The 23,343-nt window shown below is 42.4% G+C and overlaps 1 protein-coding gene across 1 annotated transcript in view; it reads right to left on the reverse strand.

Annotated features, from left to right (window-relative positions):
• Nucleotides 1-585: 585 nt before the first annotated feature.
• Nucleotides 586-23,343, reverse strand: part of trps1 (trichorhinophalangeal syndrome I) — a 174,340-nt gene continuing 151,582 nt past the window's right edge. Inside the window, exons 6-7 of the mRNA XM_029734666.1 lie at nt 14,551-14,673; nt 586-4,436 (exon numbers count right to left, since the gene is read on the reverse strand). Of these exons, the coding sequence (XP_029590526.1) occupies nt 3,186-4,436; nt 14,551-14,673 (1,374 nt within the window). The 3' untranslated portion in view covers nt 586-3,185. The remainder of the gene's footprint in view (nt 4,437-14,550; nt 14,674-23,343) is intronic.

Genomic DNA, 23,343 nt, shown 5'->3' on the forward strand with positions numbered 1-23,343 from the left:
TGGGGAACATTGTCAGAGCAGAAGAAAGCACGTTTTCTTCCCGGACAACCTTGGATGTGGCTTGATTCATGCGTCCTTCACAAAGACAAATCTGCCCGATTCCAGATCATCACCGATCCTCCACCAAATTTCACAGTGGGTGTGAGACACAGTGATGATCTGGGCGTGCCTCAGCAAGGCTGGAATCTGGATTTGTCTTTGTGAAGGACGCATGAATCAAGCAACATACAAGTTGTACGGGAAGAGAACTTGCTTCCTTCTGCTCTGACAATGTTCCCCTACCCTGAGAATTGGTTTTTCCAGCAGGACAATGCTTGGATGAGTTATACAATAGTTAGAATTTTTGCACAGGAGTGGCATTTTCTGCAAATAAATGCTCCAAATTACAATATTTTTATTTGGAATTTGGGAGAAATGTTGTCAGTAGTTTATAGAATAAAACAAAATTGTTCATTTTATCCAAACACATACAAGTAAAACCAGAGAAACTGATCATTTTGCAGTGGTCTCTTAATTCTTTCCAGAGCCGTAAAACAAGGTATGGTCATGAAAATCACTGAATAAAAACTAAGAGATTGCAGAACATGTTTTGTTATTACTTTATTAATTATTATTATTATTATCATTATTATTCAAGTTTAGATGTAACAGACATCTTTGCCATCTTTGTTGAAATTTTTGCTTGTAAAACCTACAACACAAAAACGTAAAGGTGGTAGCAGAAAAAAACAAAATAAAGAAACAAATAATCTAAACCCATCTTCTATGCAATAAAGTGTAAAAACAAGAAACAACATTCTAAAAATTATGGTTAAAACATTTACAAAAACATTTTCCTTTTTTGCCATGTCCGTGTCCACACTGGCTTACTGGCATCTTCTTGGCACAGATAATCCTTTCTGTCCATGGTGTTTCTTCGTCTTGTCCTCCTTATAGGCATGTTCACTCCTGCTAATTATTTTTGCAGTACCTGTGTATAGCATGCTAATAACAAATTTAACAGTGTCCTCTTTCTTCCTTGGCAATAAAACAGAATAACTGAAGTGCAAGCGTTAACATATTTCAAATTAAAACTTTGCAAATTGAACACAAAAAGAAAAATAGTTCCTTATGTTATTCGGTATCATATGATAAATGCACCTGTGAATTTTATTACTAATATTACAGTTTTTTGTTTTCCGAGAGGCATTTGCAGTAAAGCAGCATTGTAAGGCTATGTTGAGTTCATCGCTACTTCACACAAATCCTTGTTTGTGAATCCCAGGCAGACTCTCGTTTCGTTCCCCGCTGCTTATGTATAAATAAGTATGTGTATCTAAGGATGGACAGTTTAGATTGAACTCATGCTAGACGCAGCAGCAGCAATGGGTGGACGTACACAGTACGCACACACGAGAGAGAAAGAGAGAGAGAGGACAGAGAGAGAAACAGTTTTTTGGGGGAGTGTTTAAAGGCTAAATACGTTGTCTACAAGCAAAATACAAACAAGCTACATAGAGGGGTAATGTTGCTGTGTGATAACTGTGTGGAAGTAGTATTTGTTTTGTCTCTCAAATGGTATTAATCCATCTACATCCTGTGAATTACTTGGGTGAGTTATACAACAGCTGATTTGATGGGAAAAGCATTCAACATGGTTGATATTCAATGACTTATTTCCGTCAAAAGGCACCTGTTTCACCTGTCTATGGAACAAGTAGAAATTCATGCTATGTTCAAATTAAGTCCTTAAAAATAAGACTTACTAAAAACCAAATATTAGAGTATTATATCAATTTGAATTTAATAGAGATACAAAAAATGGGCCTTGTGTACGATATAGTCAGTTGAAATACCTGGAGAGGAAAACCCATGATGCCGAAAGCTATAATGCTCACAGAACATGATTTATGACCAAGCTACATCAGCTTCTCTTAAAAAAAATAAATACAGGATGAACAAAGTCCAATACAGAGCATTTGTAGACTATAAAGCATTACAATGTGTACGAGGAGGAGCATACAAAGAAAGAAAGACATGGAATGGATAGTGCCTCTCTGTGGCATTCAAACAAACAGAAAAAATACTTTGACTCCATTTCATCTCCCATTCAACCTTCTGACAAAAGGCCTCTGTTTTTTTTACGTGATCTATCGTCCTGTCCTCATGAGAGAAAAATACTAAGAATTGCAGGCATTTTGCTTCATTACCTTGTTTGCTACATTTGCAAATGTAAACAGTTTTGCAGAGCCAAGCTCGTGGCCCTTTACTCAAATGGAAAGTCAATGTTGCATATCAACATACCAGGTAGAAAATACTTTGTACAATATATCAGGCACTGATATTATGCATTTTTCATATTAACAACATAGAAAAAAATATGTATTTTTTTATTTTATTTCCTTCCCAAATGTCTTTAGTGATATAAGGTTTGCATCCTAGCAACTTAAAATGTCTAGAGGAAATTCTGTGACAATAGTCTTCCCAAAAAAACTAACAAAAAACAAGCTGTAGCCATAACTAAAATACATTAAAACACAAGACACTTAGATGGATGTTAAGCAGAGACCAATGCGACTGAAACCACTGCAGGCTATGTTTCTAAATCAGCCACGTGCGTTCCCTGAGGACGTTTATTTGAGGACAATCCAATCATTAGTCATCGCTCTGCCCATCCATCGGGGATGAGATTATGACAGACGACTGACATTTCTCATTTCCTCACTTTACATATCAATTCACACATCCTCATTCTGTACGGAACATTGAATCAACCAGGTAAGAGAACATTGATGAGTAGCACAACCAACCCACTGAATAATAAACCAATCCCAAAAACATGTAGATGTACCTTGTTGTTTACTGAACTGCCTTGTCAAAGTAACACTTCTGAAGAAAAAAATTAACAGTAGCAAAAAAAAAAAAAAAACACTAAAATAAGCGGCTACTTGTAGTACCATTTTCTTCAAAAATGTTTTCCTTTACAAAAAAAAGAAAATAGCAAATCACTTTTTCTGTATTAAGTCCAATATAAATGTTTAAACGATATTAGTTCCCTACACTGGCTGCGGAGGCACAGAAGCTATCATGGCACATTTAGCAAAAAGTCTCATTCAATCATTACAGTACGTTGTTTTTGTCCGTAGAGTTCTTTTTCATACTGCTATGCTTGTGCTAGAATTCCAAGTCTGTGGGTCGCACCAAAATCACACAGAGTCCATTGGAGCATCGGCCTTAGTCTCAGCTTCGGCGGTGGGCCGGTGAAGCCCTCGTTGTATGTGTGTGGTGAAGTCATACTTGTCTGCGCAGGAGTGCAGGCAGATGCTGCACTGGAAGGGCCCTCCGTCGGCATGGCAGCTCATGTGTAGGGCGTACATCACCTCATCCAGGAAGACGATGCCACAGTGGATGCACTTGCTGGTCAGCTCGTCCTGCGTGCTCTGGTCCACCCTCTCCGGCTTAGCTGCAACGGCTGGGGGAGGAGGAGCTGGCTGGGGTGATGTTCCCTCTTCTACTTCCTCCTTCTCCTCTCCTCTCTCCTGCTGCTCTCTCTCTTTCTCTTTCTCCTTCTCTACCGGGGGGACAGTGGGCAAGGCCCGTGTGTCGGCGCTGCTAATCCTCTCCTTGGCAGCGGCGGTGGAGCCGTTGGCGGTGGGGGCCGGTTTGGAATGTTTGATGGCCAGGTCGAGAGGGATGTCACTCTCGGGGCCGGCGGGGGGTGGGGAAGGGAAGTGTGAGGGCAGGCTGAAGGTGGGGTAAGGCACAAAGCTTTGGCAAGGGTTGGGCAGACCAGGCATGTGGCCTAGGTAGTGTGGGTTGCCCGGCACAGACATCTTATACTTAGTCCAGAAGCGCAGCCAGTCGGCCTCGCTCTGCAGGTCATTGTGGATAAAGGGCAGGCTGAAGAACGGGTACTGGTACTTCTCAATGGGGCTGCCTGGCGGCGAGTAGCTAGCCTGTTTGGAAGGGCGCATGTACTTCTCGATGGGGCTACCCCTCTCGGAGGCAGAGCCGCCTTTCCCCTCTGAGCCCATGTGATGGACCCCGGCTGGGCCCAGCCCGTTCCCCTCCGCTCCTCCCTCCGCAGGGTTCTTGTTGTGTATGTGCAAAGGAGGCATACGCTTGTGGATTTCTAGGGTCTGGCTGACCAGGAAGGCATGGGTGGAGCGAGGGCTGGGGTGGCCCTTAGCCCCAGAGGAGCCATAGGCCTCGTACTTGCCCAGGGCGTTCGGGGGCTCCCCTCCGCGAGGGACGGGCCCTCCGTCTGAGCCTGGCCCATCCTCTCCTGGCCGACGCTCCAGGGGACTGCCATTAAGGCGCTCCTCGCTGTTGACCCGCTGCTGCTTGGAGCCCACAGGTTCGGAGGGCAGAGGGTCGGGGTTGAGGCGCTTCCGCGTGCGCCGGCGGATGATCTGCTCGCCGTTGTTCTGCTTGATGATGTTCAGCGGCCGGGGAGTCTAGTGAGAGACAGATATACATTTGATTTATTTATGTAGTGAGCCAAACATTAAAAATGTAGCTAAAGATGTCCCTAAATAAGAAAAGCGATCATCTAAGCAATTTGATAGTAGGTGTAATTACACAACATATTACGCCACTAAAATGATCCCAGAATGACTGCAGTATAAAAAGCATCGGGACTCTGCGAGTTAGGCTCTAGTCAGTGTAGCTCAATGCTGATAGTGACAGCTCCTTTTTCCTCCACTGCTCCCCCTCTAACCCACATCCTCCCTCCGTAACCCCCCTGCACCCTCTGCTCCCCAGCCGTCACCCAGTCACAGCTGGGCAGACAGGAGACACGAGCGCCTGACCTCCATCTAGCGCTGGCACACAGACAGGCCTTGCCCCAGGGCAGCTCACATTGCTTATTAGAGCCCAATAAGGGGATAAGACCTACTGTAAATACTGCAGGAGTGTTGGTGTATTGCAGATGGCATGCAACCTTTTAAATGGGAACATATTTACTGCAAGATCCACAAAATAATGGATGTAGCCTACAGTATTCTCTCATTAACTGGCCAATTCATTTTTGTAGCCACCAGGCAAATAGTAATCATTAAATTCAGTGATTACAATTGCAATATATTTTTTCGAGTGTCAAGCTTAAGGCCATAATGTATTCATAATTTCTGTGTTTGCGTGTGATATGACATGCCTCAAGCATTGACTTGAAAATACAGAGACATCTAATATAATCCGGGAAATCGAAGCAAGAATTCTGTCAGTCTACCTTTAGGACACGTTTGACACGGAGGAGCAAAATGAACGTTCTTGCCCTCATTTATCACCCGGACCTTTCCTTTCTTTTTCCTCTCCTTCATGTCATTCTGCCACAGGTAGAGTCTGGCATTCACAGCCAATTCCTGCCGGTGACACTTAACACGGCAATACCGACGGACACGTTTTTATACAAACGTTTCACCCGCTTTCCATTGAAATTTCCCAGAAATAACTGGGAGCCCAAACTAATAGGTGCAAGGACAGAGAGAGAGAAAAAAACGTAAAACAGAGGTATGGCCATTTTTATTCCATCGATTTGCTCCCTACACATACTGGATGTGCATATGGCCAGTGAAGACATGGCCGGAAGAGAATCTGAATAGAAGGGATCAGATTGGCCCTATTGCAGACTGACTTATAGGTGTGAAAAGTCCCTGAGGAATCAATTCCACACCGTACCGCTGCCTACCTCCTTATCTTTGTGATAGAGAATCCGTTGACATGTTCCTGGGAAACGGAAACCAATCAACAAAAAAAGGGGGGGAGACATGAAAAAAGAGGAAAGAAAGGTTTGATGGCCAGGTTGATAGGAAGAAGGGAAATGATCTTTTTTCCTTTAAGGCTAGAACACTCTTAGAAAAAAGGTGCTATCTAGAACCTTTAATGATTATTCGGCTGTCCCGATAGGAGAACCCTTTGAAGAACCCCTTTTGGTTCAAGGTAGAACCCTTTTGGGTTCCATGAAGAATCCTTTCCACAGAAGGTTCTACATGGAAACCAAAAGGGTTCTATCTGAAACCAAAAAGGTTTCTTCCAGGAACCAAAAAGGGTTCTCCAATGGGGACAGCCAAAGAACCCTTTTCGAACCCTTTTTTCTAAGAGCGTACAGATGTAGGATCTTCATTTGATCACTCTTTTGTTGGTGATCATTTTGTGCATAAGGCGAATGCGGTGCGACTCGAGTTTCGCCATCAGGTGGAAGACGGTGGCCCCTCTCTTTGGTTAGTCTCACCAGAGGAAAGGATGGAGAGAGCAGGGGCCGTGAGAGGCGGAGCCTCTGCTGTTCTCTCCATCCTTCCACTGAGACTAACTCCATGTTCAAGACAACTGGGAACTCGGAAAAATACAAGATCCGACTGGGAAAAATCATTTAAAACGGTCATCCAACTCGGAATTATTTGAAAATTATTTAAATTTATGCTCAGCTATGCCTCGCAAGTGCTACACCAACTGATCAAAGCTTGAGTTTGAAATATAATATGGTCTGAGAAGAACAATACTGGCAGCCCAGGCATATAGCCAATATGCTGTGATAATGTATTAGGCCTACTGCACAAACCTCTTTCCTATAAAACTGGTTTTATTAGGTTACATTTTTTAAGTCATGTTTAAAAAAAAATCTGAGCGGTAGATCTCGGCTTGCTTTTTGACTGCGAAAGTGATCTTGACTCAGAAAAGTTTGGTGACCTTTCACCCAACACTCTGACTCTGGCTCCATTAAAGGAGAAGGGAAATAGTATTTTCCAGGAACAGTTGTATCAGTCATACACATCTTCCATTGCTCTATTACAACACTTAATTCCCTACGGTGAATGAAAGCAGTGGAAGTTTTCCCCCTCCTCCCTCTCTCTCTCGCTGTCTCACTCTCTCTCTCTTTGTATCTCTCTCTCTCTCTTTCTCTCTCTCAGCCAGATGTCAAGGCTGTCTGTCTCGAGCAGCAGGAGCGGAGAAGCAGAGGATGATTCAGACCAGAAGAAAGAGTGCCCTCTACTGACTGGAACATTCTGAAACCATGTAGCCATGGAGGCTCCTTCCTCATGTGTCCTCTCTTCTCTCTCTCTCTCTCTCTCTCTCTCTCTCACTCCATTGCTCTCTCTCTCTCTGCTTTCTTTTTATCTTGTTTTCTCTTTCTCATTCTCTATGTCTCTCTCTCTCTCTTTATCTGTCACTTTCTGTCTCTCTTCATCTCTCTCGCTGTATCTCTCTCTTTTCTCTCTCTTTCTCTGTCTCTTTCTCTGTCTCTCTCTTTATCTCTCTTTTTATCTCTCTCTCTCTTTATCACTCTCTCTGTCTCTTTCTCTCCCTCTTTCCCTCCTAAAAAGTTACAGACACACAAATATCATACCCCCAAGACATGCTAAGCTCTCACCATTACAATAACATTATAGCCTTCCCTGTAGCTCAGTTGGTAGAGCATGGTGTTTGCAACACCAGGGTTGTGGGTTCGATTCCCACGGGGGGCCAGCACAGAAAAAAAATTTTTTATGAAATTGTATGAAATTTATGCATTCACCACTGTAAGTTGCTCTGGATAAGAGCGTCTGCTAAATTACTAAAATGTAAAAATGTAACAGGGGAAGTTAGCATTCTTTGGGCTACTTTAATACACATTTAAGTGAATTTGTCCCAATATTAAGTGAATTTGTCCCCCCTAAAATGGAGGGACAAAAAGTGCTGTAATTTCTAAACGGTCCACCCGATATGATTGAAAATACCCTCAAATTAAAGCTGATAGTCTGCAGTTTAACCTCATTGTATCATTTCAAATCCAAAGTGCTGGAGTACAGAGTCAAATCAACAAAATATGTGTCACTGTCCCAATACTTTTGGAGTTTGCTGTATGCTAAGGGGATTTTCTGCAGACAGATCCAAGCTTAACAAAAGGTAGGGCCATGTTTAGTCAACAGTATAGACAACAGATTGACAATACAAGGCCACAGACACAGCAAGGTGGATGGAAGACACAGACAGAAGAAAGGTCATCTTCATTCTCCCACCATCTTTACCTTATGTTTCTTTCTGCAATAGTTACCCATAATTACCTCTCTTACAGGATGTGCTGTTTCCATCCATCTAAGCAACTGTTCAACTCCAATACCTATTCATGCATGCATCTATTTCCATACTGTTGCTGTGTCTGTCTAGACTGTCAGTTGTCTCCTGCTGTTTTGTGTCACCAGAACGTATGTGTAATTCATTAGAAACAAGAACACTTTCATCTCACACTGTGCTCATCTACTACAGACAAAGGCCTACACAATACAAAAGTGTTGGCATTTCCAGACAGTACTGTACAAATGGATAAGCTTCAATAAGCTAGCTACCTTTCTCTATGCTGCCTCGCTCTTCAACAAGCTACTGCTTTCATCATAGTCTGTGTCCCAAATGGCACGCTATTTCCTATATAGTGCACTACTTTTGACCAGGGCTTTGGTCAAAAGAAGTACACTATGTAGGTAATAGGGTGCCTTTTGGTGCGCCACCTCTCTCTGTCACCAGCAGCAGAAGTTTTCAAAACGTCTCAGGAGACCGTTTCGAGTACGCCATTCATTGGTTTCTGTCAGTGTGACCAACGCTGGAGTGCACTTTGGCAACTGTAAAAAGAGACAGACTCTTCAGACAGAACAAAGTAATGCTGCCACTTCGATACGTTTTTACACCCCGGCATTCCCCGCCGCCCGTCAAGTCCTATTATTAGAAGATAAAACCAGAGAGACATTTATTGTTGCAATGTGCAATGGCATAAGGAGTCCAGAACTCCATTACGGCCCACTACAGCACCGGTTTATGAGGTGCTATTATGGAATTATTTCTGTACAGCGTATAAAACTTTTATTCAAATGTATAAAAATACTACTGCCATTGGCCGGGGCGATGAACACGCCTGCAGATGAAAAACGTCTTCATCACTGATTAATTGCAGCCACCAAAGGACCTCTTAAAAGACAAGCGATGGTGATGTTCTGTTAAACGAGGCCCTCGCTACACTGCTGCAACATCCAGGTGGTTTCCGGTGAGGACTGAACGAACAAGCGCACATGTGGCTATCATGAATCAGTCCCCACTGGGAGGGTGGGAGGAATGCTTGCCATTGCCAAGAACAAACAAACAATCTCAGGAAAACAGACAATCCAGACTCGGAGTGTTGAGCGAACGGATGGGGAACCCGGCGGACTTGGAATCCCCTCCTCTCCATATCATTTATTAGCAGCTAGTGGAGCAGGAAGAGTTACGTATACAAACCCTACCTGATGGTCCACTGAAGTCTACCTCCTCACTAACAACTAGCAAGGAGCGCTAACAACTAACACATAAACAAGCCCAAACAACAGGCCAGTTCCTCCACTGTAGAGTCTACCTCCTCTCTAACAACTAGCAAGGAGCGCTAACAGCTAACACATAAACAAGCCCAAACAGCAGGCCAGTTCCTGCACTGTAGAGTCTACCTCCTCTCTAACAACTAGCAAGGAGCGCTAACAGCTAACACATAAACAAGCCCAAACAACAGTCCAGTTGCCGCATGCAGGTCCAGAGGCACACAGAGACGAAAGTAACAGATTATGAGTATCACTACGTCCCCAATGGCCCCCTATTCTCTACATAGTGCACTACTACCCATAGGGCTCTGGTCAAAGGTAGTGCACTATATAGGGAATAGGGTGCCATTGGGGATATAATGGAGTCAACCACAGTCATTTTCATCATGTCTGAAGGTGGATCACTATAACACCAACTTAACAGTGCATCATAAGAGAAAAAGAGGACGAAGATACAAACTTCCACTAGTGCAGAAACATAATTGTATGGATTTCTATATAATAACAACTAATATCAGACGTTTTTCAATGTATGCTTTAAGTTTAAGCATGCGCTACAATATAAATGATATATGATACCCAAAGACTGTCTTTCATAACACAAAAACCCAGCTGAGTCAAGCTACCTACAGGGAGTCATCAGTTCAAGTTTCAGTTTTAAGTTTTACTAGTCGTATGTATGGGAATAAGCATGGTATACATTGTCCAACGAAATACTTACTCACAGGTTCCTTCACGGCAATGCAAGAACAATAAGAAATAATAAAATATACAAATACGAACATAAAGTAAATGGCTCAGTAGAATAGAATAAACATTTTAGTAGAATATAATAAACATTTTAGTTAGGTTCTTTCTAACCTAACAAGAGTCATGGGAGTGTGTGATCTTAGGAAAAGCTCCCTCTCTCTCGCTCTCAACCCATTCCCCTCTCTCTCTTCTCTCTCTCTCTCTCTCTTTTCCTCTCTGTCTTTCCCTCTCTCTCTTTCCCTCACCTCTCTCCTTCCGTCTCATTCTCTCTCTCTCTCTCTCTCTCTCTCTCTCTTTTCCTCTCTGTCTTTCCCTCACCTCTCTCCTTCCGTCTCATTCTCTCTCTGTCTCTCTCTTTCTCTGACTGTGGTAGGCCTGGTCTGCTGGACTGGAGCTGGTTTAGACCACCAGGTGGCCTGGCCAGTGAAAGGACCTCTTGTAGCAAGGCTCTCTGGAGCCTGGCTCTCTCTTTCGCTCCCTCTCTGTCCCAGTCGACCACACCGACTCAGGGAGCCTCCTGTGTAGATCCCCCCCCCCCCACCACCCAGGCAGACGGCCCAGTCTCCTTCAGGCGTGCAACACGGCCTAGAATACGCACTATACACTGGACTGGCGGACTCTAACCCAGTCGTAACCGAATTACCAAGATTAAACATAAAAATGTTAACGTTGAGTGACGTGCGGAGACAAAGGCCTCCTTGTTTCCGAGGGGTAATTCCTCACATGATGTCACATTTGCCTACCCATATGTTTGCCCAGACACTATTTCATTTCAAAGAGCATTGAGAAGTACGTCTTGGAAGGTTCCAGCCCCGGCCGTGGTGGTTTACTTGCCAGAGAGAAAAAAAATATACAGTTTGTGTATTCAAAACCAACATTTCATTCTGAAAGAGGTATAGGGCCTGTGAACTAAATCCAGTTGTAAAATCCTCAATGATTGAGAACATTGACCTATTTCAGGATAACATGTTGAAGTCTGTTACACAATGGCAATCTCCCCATATCTACAGAATTATAATGATAACATTCCCATTCGGGATGTGCATCTTTCCCTTTCAAGACAATTAGATACCTATCTAGATACATGGGCTCTGATACGATACAGGAACAATACTTTTAGTTTGAAATAATTCTGTGCGATTCGGTATGATTAGAGAATGAATCGATGCGATTTGGTTCGATGCGATTCGATGCACTAACATTTTTTGCTTAAACACTAATTTTCCATTCTAAAATAAAATATGCTGCTGATGGAGCTTATGAGCCGTGTGTGTGTGTGTGCGTGTGTGTGTGTATGTGTGTGTGTGTGCGTGTGCGCGTGTGTATGTGCGTGTGTGTGTGTGTATGTGTGTGTGTGTGTGCGTGTGTATGTGCGTGTGTGTGCGTGCGTGTGTATGTGTGTGTGTAAATGATGTATGTCTATAGTGTATGTCAGGGATCATCAACTAGATTCTGCTGCGGGACAATTTTTGGGTGAGCAGATGTTCAGGGGGCTGGAACATAATTACAAATCATTTGTAGACTGCAAATTGACCGCAAGAAGCCCAGACAGATATAATATTTGACTGAAACAGAATCATTTCAAACCTTGTTTACATTGGTATACAATCACATATATCTCTCTATTATGCGAGGGAATACTTTGGAACAGATTTGCAAAAATTTTATCAGTTGGAGCTGATTTGCTGGTGTGTTTAGTCTTTTATGTCCAACAAAAAAAAATTATGATAATAATAATTGTGGGGGCAAATAAATTCACCTGTGGGGAAAAGTTGGGAACCCTGGTGTATGTACTGTGTCTGTGTGTAAATGGTGTATGTCTTTGGTGTAGGTACTATGTAGGCACCTGATCAGAGCCATAAGGGAGACTAGGCATCTACTCTCCCACCACTATCTGATAAGGGGGAGCAATGTAGCCTATGATTTTTTGTCCCCCAACTTTGGTTCTGAAAGCACCTTCACCCAGTAATTGTTTTTTGCAGATTAAGCTTTTACTGCAGTGGGCTAAATCAGAGTAACACAGAGTGTTTCTTGGTAGTCTTAAACACATCTACTTTGAAACAAAAGTATACACCTTTATTTATTTTTATTTTTATTTAACCTTTATTTAACTAGGCACCTTACTGTACCATGTCAGATATACACTGAGTGTACAAAACATTAGGAACACCTTTCTTATTTTGAGTTTCACTCTCCATTTTGCCCTCAGATCAGCCTCAATTCGTTGGGGCATGGACTCTGAGCAAGGCAGTTAACCCACTGTTCCCCGGGCGCCGAAGACGTGGATGTCGATTATGGCAGCCCCCCGCACCTCTCTGATTCAGTGGGGTTGGGTTAAATGCGGAAGACACATTTCAGTTGAATGCATTCAGTTGTACAACTGACTAGGTATCCCCCTTTCCCTTTCCTTTCTACAAGGTGTCGAAAGCGTTCCACAGGGATGCTGGTCCATGTTGACTCCAATGCTTCCCACAGTTGTGTCAAGTTTGCTTGATGTCCTTTGAGTGGTGGGCCATTCTTGATACACATGGGAAACTGTTGAGCGTGACAAATCCAGCAGCATTGCAGTTCTTGACACACTCAAACCGGTGCGCCTGTCACCTACTACCATACCCCTTTCAAATCTTTTGTCTTGCCCATTCACCCTCTGAATGGCACACATACACAATCCATGTCTCAATTGTCTGAAGGCTTAAAAATCCTTTTTAACCTGTCTCCTCCACTTCATCTACACTGATTGAAGTGGATTTAACAAGTGACATCAATAAGGGATCATAGCTTTCACCTGGATTCACCTGGTCAGTCTATGTCATGGAAAGAGCAGGTGTTCCTAATATTTTTTTCCACACTCCGTGTAGAGTTGAAATGTATTACATTTTGAGTTTTTAGCCCAATATTACACTTTATATACACCACAGAAGACTGAAATATAATAAAACCGTTTGACATAGAAACACCAGATTTTTTAATATATATTTTTACAATGTTTATTAATTATGAAATTATAAAAACTATGAAAAACGTTCCACCCATGAGGCCACTAGAGGGCGATTTGGTCATTTGAGCTAGTAATGTATCAATATTTATCGATTACAAATTAGCTATGACATAGCCAATGAATATACAGCACATCTTTGGATTTCACCCCTATCTCAAAATCGAATGTTTTTGACCGTTTGGATGTTTTTAGTGAGCTTCTTTTCTACTCCTCTTTGGCCTTGCAGTGCGCCTCGCAAAGTTATTGCTGTCCTCCTCGTTATGAAATGATCAACTTTACCCTGTATATCTAACAATGACCATATACACTGATTGTTTAAAGAAAAACTACCAAAACTATTGGTGAACTATCAGCATGGGCAAAGTATGAACGTAAACAATCTAAATGAAATCTATTGTAAGCCACGTTTAGCAGGCATAGCCAGAGTTGTGTCTTCAGTAGCTTACTTTAATTCTGGTAAAACACAATCTTAAACAGTAGATAACAATAACCTAGCCAACTACATAGATTGTCACTTAACTGATGAAGCCTAATATCACACAAGCAATTTAAGCATTTGAATGCTGAAGGTGCAGATGTGCAAGATTACGGCTACTTCGCGGTGGTCAGCGTGCGAATCTGGGCACAGTGCGCAGATAGACTAGGCTACCGATATTCCCAAAATGACTTTTAGATCAATGACTGTCAAGACAGTTCCAGGCTTAGTTCGACACTGAAGGACGCATCAGTTTTCGGAAGGTAGAAAGAAAGCAATTTTATTCAAAACAATTTAGTGAACTGGCAATTTGTAATGTTTTAATTGATTTTCTGACCGATGCATGCTACATTTAGATTGGTTTGGGGTCCGTGGATCGATGCAGTCATATCTTCAAAATTTGAATTGGGGACCATGCATATCGGTGAATCGTTACATCCATAATTCCCATCATGTTTATTTTTCTGCATCTGTGTGACACCACAAAGTGAGGTCACAGCCTTTGACTGAGAGAATGTGTGTGAACAGATATGGAGAGAGAGAGGGGGGGGGGGAGAAAGAGGGAGTAGACCTATCATACCTATGTGATGTGTGAGCCTGAATGTGTGTGAGAGGAGCATGTGTGAACTTTAGGGTCAGATGTTTTGGGATCTGTGGGTAGCTAGGGAATTCTAGGCTGAGGCAGGATTACTCCCAGATCACCATTAGCAAGGCTAAGGGTGAGAGGGCATGGGGGCACCCCTTACCCCCTCCTCCCCCAGGCCCTGAGAGGAGCACCAGTCACCTGGGGAGGAAGTGGGGTGGACAGGCTAGAATGGCTACAGTGTCCTGCTACCATTTACTTAACAGCTATTTTATTTTAGTGGGTGGGCTGGACACACACACTCCCACTGACACACACACACACACACACACACACACACACACACACACACACACACACACACACACACACACACACACACACACACACACACACACACACACACACACACTCCTGTGTTTTTCCAAGCTCCCCCCGCCAGCCTTACTGAGTGGAGCTTCTGATAGAGGCCACACGCGTTGCACACATATCCCCCGTTGGCATTCTTCCTCCACAGCGAGGTCTTGGTGGTCAGACAGTTGGCACAGAATACCCCTGAGCCTCGTCGTCTCTGAAAGCCAAATCAAGAGAGAGAGAGAGAGTCAGTCAGTCAGTCAGTGAGAAAATGGGTGCAAATATAAAGAAAGAGAGAGAGAGAGAGGAGAAACATCATATCATCATCTGGGTTCATTGTATGAGTGTGGCAGGCAGCCACACACACACACACACACACACACACACACACACACACACACACACACAAACATACACACTGCCCAATCAGAAGGTCAAGTTGGGCAGTGATAAATAGAACCCAGCTGATTCTCTCACTAATTAACTTTAGACTGATTAATGAGTCTGGTAAGATACCACTGAGTGTGAGACGACACCTGACCACTTCACTAGACAGAGATCAGCCTTAATCGCCTGCACCACTATGACAAGCTGACGATGAGACCTTTTTAGGAGCCTAATTTTCATGCTATAATCTTCACGTGTGGCACTGATTGTATTGGAAGCAATTCTGAGTTCATTTTCAAAAATGTTCAAACTTGGAAACGGTTTCTAATATTTTCTCTTTACTACATTTCAAGTATTTTCTTTTAACGTCCTCCTTAACCTTATTATTTCAAAAAGCCTACTAAACAACAATGCCCTGACCCATAAGGCAAGTACAGAAAGGCAGTAATGTCTAAATGAATCATTGGAGTGTCCGACCTTATCAAGTGCAGAACAACATATGAACTGAACAAGTGGTCGGTCCTGCCTTGCATGTGATCCGCAGCGCGGCTAGCCAGCTACATTGGCATTATCTAGATTAAGAGGCCTGTAAACGCCATTGTGCCATTTATTTAACTTCCGAAATGTTGTGTAAGGAGCCATGTCCTCTTCTCGCCAGAAAAATACAATGCTCCTAATTCTCTTCTGATACATTTAGAATGGAAAGCTTTTCTACGGACATAATATTGGCTCCAAATCCAGAGAGCTTTCTTGGCAGAGAAAGGATACTTGATTCATCGGGTGTTTCACAATGTATCAGTAAAAAGTTCTGGTGAGTAGCCAGTTCCCTATAGGGTAATTTTCCATCCAGATGCAAGCGCTATCGGAGGCCCATCGTCAGCTAAACTAATTATGATCTCGCATTTGCTGATGTCTGCTCACTCTAAAGTTTGACATCAGACATTAATCATAGATACAAGGAAAATGAAAAGAAGTGAAAAGGAATGAAGGGACGGTACCAGGGCGTGGCCATAAAGAGTAAAACTTACAGCAATAATTGAATGAGATGGAGACATGTTTTTAGTGGGCTATCAGCAAGTGCAAAGTCGCTCTGACAATTAGCATTTTCAAGCACGGAACACAATTTGCGCTCTGCATGGCTGCTTGTGCTCCAATAAAATAACTCAATGTTGTCTCCCTAAAACCGTCCTTCAAACTGAAACACCAAATGACCTATTATTTCTAGATTCAACATTTCAGAATGTATTATTCTTAAGTGTGAAAATACAATCAACATTTACAATCAATTAGAATTATAAAAACAAAGTGTCTTTAATTTAACAATGACATCTATTGAACAATTACAAATTATTACCTGTTCAAATGAAATAAGTGTAGGCTCTAGCTAGCAAGCCGTCGATTTTGGACGTTTGAAAATGTCCTGGGGACGTCGATATATGCCTTTGTCAGCCCCCCCCCCCCCAAAAAAAAATATCCCACAGCACTGTGCTTAAACTCACAAGGCTCAGAGCCAGAGCATGCTGCTTAGACCACTGTGCCACAGAAGTTCAGAATTCTCTAGCAAGCAGGGAGAGGACTTGATGATACTTAATGGAAACAACGCATTGTTTTTAATTATTTTTGTTTGAAGCCTTCCCCACACCATAGCCCTAACATTAACAACTCAGAATTTATACCTAAACTTAACCCTTTGAGTTGTTTTTGTTTTAACCCTGTAACCACATGTAATTAACCCTGAAACCCCACGGAATGAATGAGTAAAAAATCTACGTTCATCCAATTAAGGCAAATTCCGATCAGGTTGCTAGCTAGACCACGCAAATGTGTGCTACAGAACACCATTACTCTCAAATAAGAATGATTCTCTTTGTGGTATACTTAAAGAAACGTAAAAAAAAAATATGCTTACAAATTATGGGCTAATCTATGGTTAGGATCAATGCTTAGGCTACTACCACAGAAGAAACCTGGACACAGAGAGGAACAAACACATTCCCAATCCCAAGGAGTTTTTATGTGGTTGCCACATGGCTGGAATGACAGGTATGATTGATTGATTGATTTATTCTTTCCTATCCTGTTCTAGCGTTACAAGCTAAACACTGTGTCCATCATCATCCCTGTGTTTTCTTCCCCCTCCAGGCTCATGCCCGAACCCCGACTGCCTCGGCCAAATTACTCACACGTGTTTTGCTTAGAGTCACAGACACTTCCAACAGCTGGAAAGTGTAAATGTTTACAGGTTGAGCACAGCTCGAGCTGATAGCAGTCCTATTTGTCTCGCTCAACATGTATCTCCTTCTCCTTGCCTCTAGACAAGTTGGGCTTCGACCAACAAACAACAGCTAAGACTGGCACGTGGTTTATGAACTGATACACAAAACGAAGCCTGATTCAAAACTTAAGAGTTTTAGACAGAATCATTAGATCATTTGTTTTGTTTTGTCCATATGTAGCTTGTTTTTGGTCGCAGGTTTGGGAATGGCTGAAGAATTGCAACATTTACTTGGAGCTAACTCTGCAAATAGCACTGCTGGGTGATTTAAAATGTCATAGTCAATCGATCAATAATACAATAATACTCTTAGCAAAAAAATGTATCTTTAATTTACAATTTAGAAACTATGAGAATAGAAAGGTTCAGAACTATGTGAAACATCACAGCACAGTTGAAAAATATATGGCAAATGGATGGTGTTCAGAGATATATGGGAGGGGTTAAGTGGTGGGACTAAAAGGTGGGACTAAAAACAACAAGATAACTAATGTAAAATATACTGTGTCCGTAAAATGTATATAGGTTCAGAACTTTTGTGAAACAGCACAAATTAAAAATAGAAATCAAAACTGGGTGGTCTTCAGAGATAGATGAGAGGGGTTGAGGTTAGCTGAAGGGGCTAAAAACAAAGGAAAATATATTTACAAAAAATAAACGGGGGATTGGAAATGATGCAGACAATTACATTGATGGAAGCCAAAACTATCTGCAATATTAAATCTGATCTACCCCCTAAAAAAACAGTTAAGACTTGTAGTGAATTGTAGACATACTTTGCCCAGGCTGATAGCTAGGCTACCATATAAAAGTCCATCAGAGACATGCCATCAGACAATATGTCTTCCTCTTCCAAGTGAAATATTCTCCCTTTATTCAGTGAGTGGAGCAGCCAGTGGTGGAGCTCGGTCCAAGGTGATCTGAAGTGACATTTTACAACAAGTGGCGTGTGGCTCGATCTGCAATAAATAACCTGCAACAGTGGTCTGCTGAACTGTAATCAATGGAGCAGGCGACGAGATCTACTCAATCAAACAGATACTCACTTCATACATAAATGATAGCAAAAGAAACTACAACAAATGTGTCGTCTTATAGACCTCTTAACACTACTACACATTGACATAAAACATAAATGCAAATATATCTGAAGAACACTAAACATAATAACACACACACTCTACGTACAAGTACATTGTAATATTGTTATATTGCTGTATTATGGATTTTGTATTGTAGATACACTATACAGTGCATTCGGAAAGAATTCAAACACCTTGATTTTTTCAACATTTTGTTACGTTACAGGCTTATTCTAAAATGGATTTAAAAAATGTTTTCCTTCTCATCAATCTACACACAACACCCCATAATGACTAAGCATATTTATAAAAAATAAAACACTGCAATATCACATTTACGTAAGTGTTCAGACCCTTTACTCAGTACTTTGTTGAAGCCCCTTTGGCAGCGATTACAGCCTCGAGTCTTCTTGGGTATGACGCTACAAGCTTGGCACACCTGTATTTGGGGAGTTTCTCCCATTCTTGTCTGCGGATCCTCTCAAGCTCTGTCGTTGCACAGCTATTTTCAGGTCTCTCCAGAGATGTTAAATCGGGTTCAAGTCTGGGCTCTGGCTGGGTCACTCAAGGACATTCAGAGACTTGTCCCGAAGCCACTCCTGCATTGTCTTAGCTGTGTGCTTAGGGTCGTTGTCCTGTTGGAAGGTGAAACTTCACCCCAGTCTGAGGTCCTGAGTGCTCTGGAGCAGGTTTTCATCAAGGATCTCTCTGCACTTTGCTCTGTTCATATTTCCCTTGATCCTGACTATTCTCCCAGTCCCTGCCGCTGAAAAACATCCCCACAGCCTGATGCTGCCACCACCATGCTTCACCGTAGGCATGGTGCCAGGTTTTCTACAGACGTGATGCTTGGCATTCAGGCCAAAGAGTTAAATCTTGGTTTCATCAGACCAGAGAATCTTGTTTCTCATGGTCTAAGAGTCCTTTAGGTGCCTTTTGGCAAACTCCAAGGAGGTTGTCATGTGCCTTTAACTGAGGAGTGGCTTCTATCTGGCCACTCTACCATAAAGGCCACTCACCTCCCTGACCAAGGCCCTTCTCCCCCAATTGCTGTTTGGCCGGGCGGCCAGCTTTAGGAAGAGTCTTGGTGGTTCCAAACGTCTTCCATTTAAGAATGATGGAGGCCACTGTGTTCTTGGGGACCATTTGCACACACTGTATATAGACTTTCTTTTTTTTTCTAGTATATAGACTTTATTTTTTTCCTATTGTGTTATTGACTGTACGCTTGTTTATTCCATTTGTAACTCTGTGTTGTTGTTTGTGTCGCACTGCTTTGCTTTATCTTGGCCAGGTCGCAGTTGTAAATGAGAACTTGTTCTCAACTAGCCTACCTGGTTAAATAAAGGTGAAATAAAAAAAAAAAGTGCTCCAGACATTTTTTGGTATACTTCCCCAGATCTGTGCCTCAACACAATCCTGTCTTGGAGCTCTATGGACAACTCCTTCGACCTCAAGGCTTGGTTTTAGCTCTGACATGCACTGTCAACTGTGGGACCTTATATAGACAGGTGTGTGCCTTTCCAAATCATGTTTTTTATAATTTTACAAAAAAGAAGACTGGAGGATTTAATCACTGCCAAAGGTTCTTCAACAAAGTATTGAGTAAAGGGTCTGAATACTTATGTAAATGTGATATATAATATATATATATATATATATAAAAAGTAAAATATAAATGAGCAAACATTGTCATTACGGGGTATTGTGTGTAGATTGATGAGGAAAATTTGTATATAATCCATTTTAGAATAAAGCTGCAATGTAACAAAAAGTGTGTGTATGTGTCTGGGGAGTCTCTCTCCAGTACGTTCAAGTGTCAATTACACAGGAAAAGCAACAGAAAAAGTAACTGTTTTCGTTTTGTCATTATGCGGTATTGTGTGTAGATTGATGAGGAAAATGTTTTATATAACCCATTTTAGAATAAGGCTGCAATGTAACAAAATGTTGAAAAAGTCAAGAGGTCTGAATACTTTCCGAATGCACTGTATATACTTAAGTATGTGTACACCGCTTCAAATTAGTGTTTTTAGCTATTTCAGCCACGCCCATTTCTGACAGGTGTATAAAATCGAGCACACAGCCATGCAATCTCCATAGACAAACATTGGCAGTAGAACGGCCTTACCGAAGAGCTCAGTGACTTTCAACGTGGCACCGTCATAGGATGCCACCTTTCCAACAAGTCAGTTTGTTAAATTTCTGCCATGCTAGAGCTGCCCCGGTCAACCGTAAGTGCTGTTATTGTAAAGTAATAAAATACGAATACAAAAATACACCAGGAAAAATAGGTAGTGTATGTTGAACAAATACTTGTTCTGGTTAATTTGAGGTTCCAGCTGTCCATACCATGTACCATATAAGCTCATGTTCCTAGCAGTTTATTACTGCAGTTTCACTAATCAGGCCCAATCAAGACATGTCTGCAGTCCTGTGTATAGCATGTCATTATTGCCAGTTGTGTTGGTAGGTGGCTGGGACTGGTGGGGGTTTTTGGAATGTGTGTGTGTATGCGCGGGCGCAGGTGCGTGCGTTTGTGCGCATGGATGAGGAAGCGTGTGTGTGTGTGGTGTGTGTGTGAGAATGCATGCATGTGCGTGTGTATGTATGTGTCCGGGGGGGTCTCTCTCCAGTAAGTTCAAGTGTCAATTACACAGGAAAAGCAACAGAAATAGTCCACCCTTGTCAAATGGCTCACAGTTCCAGACTTCCTTTTCAATTATCATCTAGGTCTGCTCTGCCATCTGTAAAAACGAAGCCATACCTAGGCTTGCAAGGTTTGGCCTCTTTTTCGTAAAAATATATTTTTTTTTTTAAACAGCTGCAGCCTGGATGACTTAGGCAGCTCTTGGGACAGAGAGAAGAAATAAAAAATGACAGAAAGAGAAAGCTCTGATTGTCTTTGTTTTCCCTAAGTGCAAAAGGACAATTTTTCTCTCTCCTGCCATGTATCAGGCGGCGGGGTGGCTCTGCCTTGGCGACTGAGGTGATGTATTGTTTTTTTGCCAGGGAGCGAGCTACTGTGAGAGTGGTCCTTGTTTCTCCACTGACCTGCCTCAGTTCATCACTGTATCTGGTCCTCACACTGATCCTGCTATCTGGGATCTGTTGGCCGCCCTGCGAGCTACCATGCATTTATACTTCACGCTGCACAGATGCTACTGCTGCTGGTGGTGCTGCTGGTGCTGTTACTTCTGCTGGTGGTACTGCTGCTGGTGCTGTGTAACTTAGCCGTATAAATAGAATCTATACCACAGACCTCCCCATTCAAGTCAACGATGGTATAATTGGTGGACTGGCAGCCATTGAGAGTGTACCCATGAGAATTGCCAGAGTTAGAGGATCCAAGAGGAAAGGGTTCCCTTCCCTTTCTAGAGATTGTATTTATTTGGACTGAGAAAGAACAGCCACCAGATACCCTACCATCCACCTTCAACCAAATATGACCTGCAGCAACCCTTCAACACATATTCTGAGCTACAGTACAGCAGTAACTGACTCATCCATAACACTATGGCAACACTTAACTTACAGTGAATACTTGAATTATCTGAGTTCCAAAGTAAGATATTCCCTGTACTGCACAGCGAACTGCAAGAAACTAAATAAAAACTTAGAGCAATAAGCATGAACGGGCCATGTTATTAGTCCAGATAGCTGTGATAAATGACTCTGACAGTGTTCTGCACTATCGGTAGGTACTGTAGGTGTTGCATGAGAATTCTGTTTGTCTGTGATTGATTATTAATGCCTTCTGTTCCGTCGGCGTGCCTAAAGACGCCACCCACTCTTTCCATCCTCCCGGTGAGGGGAATGTTGGATAATTAGACCTGGAACCGTAATTACATGGATTTATTTATCCGGCCAGGTGAGGGGAGTGGGCGAGGACTTTCCACCCATTACCCGCCACTTCATCATGAGGTTTCATTTCAGTTATATTAGTACCATTCATTCATTTAAGTTATATTACAATAAAAAGCTAATTCAGTTATTTAAGCAAAAGTACCTAATACTAGCTTAAATATCAAATATGAATGTTAATCCATTTTTAGGATTGAAAATATCAACTAGTAATTAGTAATAAAACCATACAGATTCTTGCCATAGTTGTGAGCGGCAAATAGTGTGAGAGAGAGAGAGAGAAAGAGTGAGAAAGAGAAAGCGAGAGAGAGAGAGAGAGCAAGAGAGAGAGAGAGAGAGAGAAAGGGAGAGAGAGAGCGAGAGAGACAGACAGAGAGCGAGAGAGCAAGAGAGACAGAGAGAGAGAGAGAGAGAGAGAGAGCAAGAGAGACAGAGAGAGAGAGAGAGAGAAAGGGAGAGAGAGAGCGAGAGAGACAGACAGAGAGCGAGAGAGAGAGAGCAAGAGAGACAGAGACAGAGAGAGAGAGAGAGAGAGAGGGAGAGAGAGAGAGAGCTTGTGGTCTAAATCGACTGCTTATAAACAAAGCTCTTGAAATGAAATTACATTTAATTCACTTAACTAATCTGCAGGGGCACTTACATTAAATAACAATTATTTAATCAGCTGCGGGGAAATTAGGTGAACCCCTACTGACAATTTCAATTTCTGAAATCCTGCGTCAACATTTTGGGCTTGGGCGCTAGCATCTCGTTGCCTTCAGCGCACATCTGGTTACAATTCCAGACATATCGAACCATCAAGTCCTATCTTGCTAGGAGGTTATCCCTGGTTTACGCAAATCCAGTGTCTCTCACTAAATTGCTTCCCTAATTGTATAATTTGGTTTGAGTTGAATAAATTACGTTTAATTTATTCCTGCAAGAGGTATTCCTCGCCAGAATCTAAAAAGAGGATATTGGGAGGTCACAGTAATAAAAGGAGAACACTGGGAATACACTTTTCCTTGGTGCTCTCCAATTTGCTGCTAACACACTATCATGTGAATGCATGCACACACACACACACACACACACACACACACGTACACACTAATGCATGAACTCATGCGCACACAAGGACACAGACATACACAACACAGGCGCGCACACACACACACACACACACACACACTCTCACACACACACACACACACACACACACACACACACACACACACAGGCACAGGCACACACACACACAGACACTCACTGCACTGTGGCGAGGTTGAGCTCACACATT

Source organism: Salmo trutta, chromosome 36 (assembly GCF_901001165.1).
Source record: "Salmo trutta chromosome 36, fSalTru1.1, whole genome shotgun sequence".
NCBI classification, from domain to species: domain Eukaryota; kingdom Metazoa; phylum Chordata; class Actinopteri; order Salmoniformes; family Salmonidae; genus Salmo; species Salmo trutta.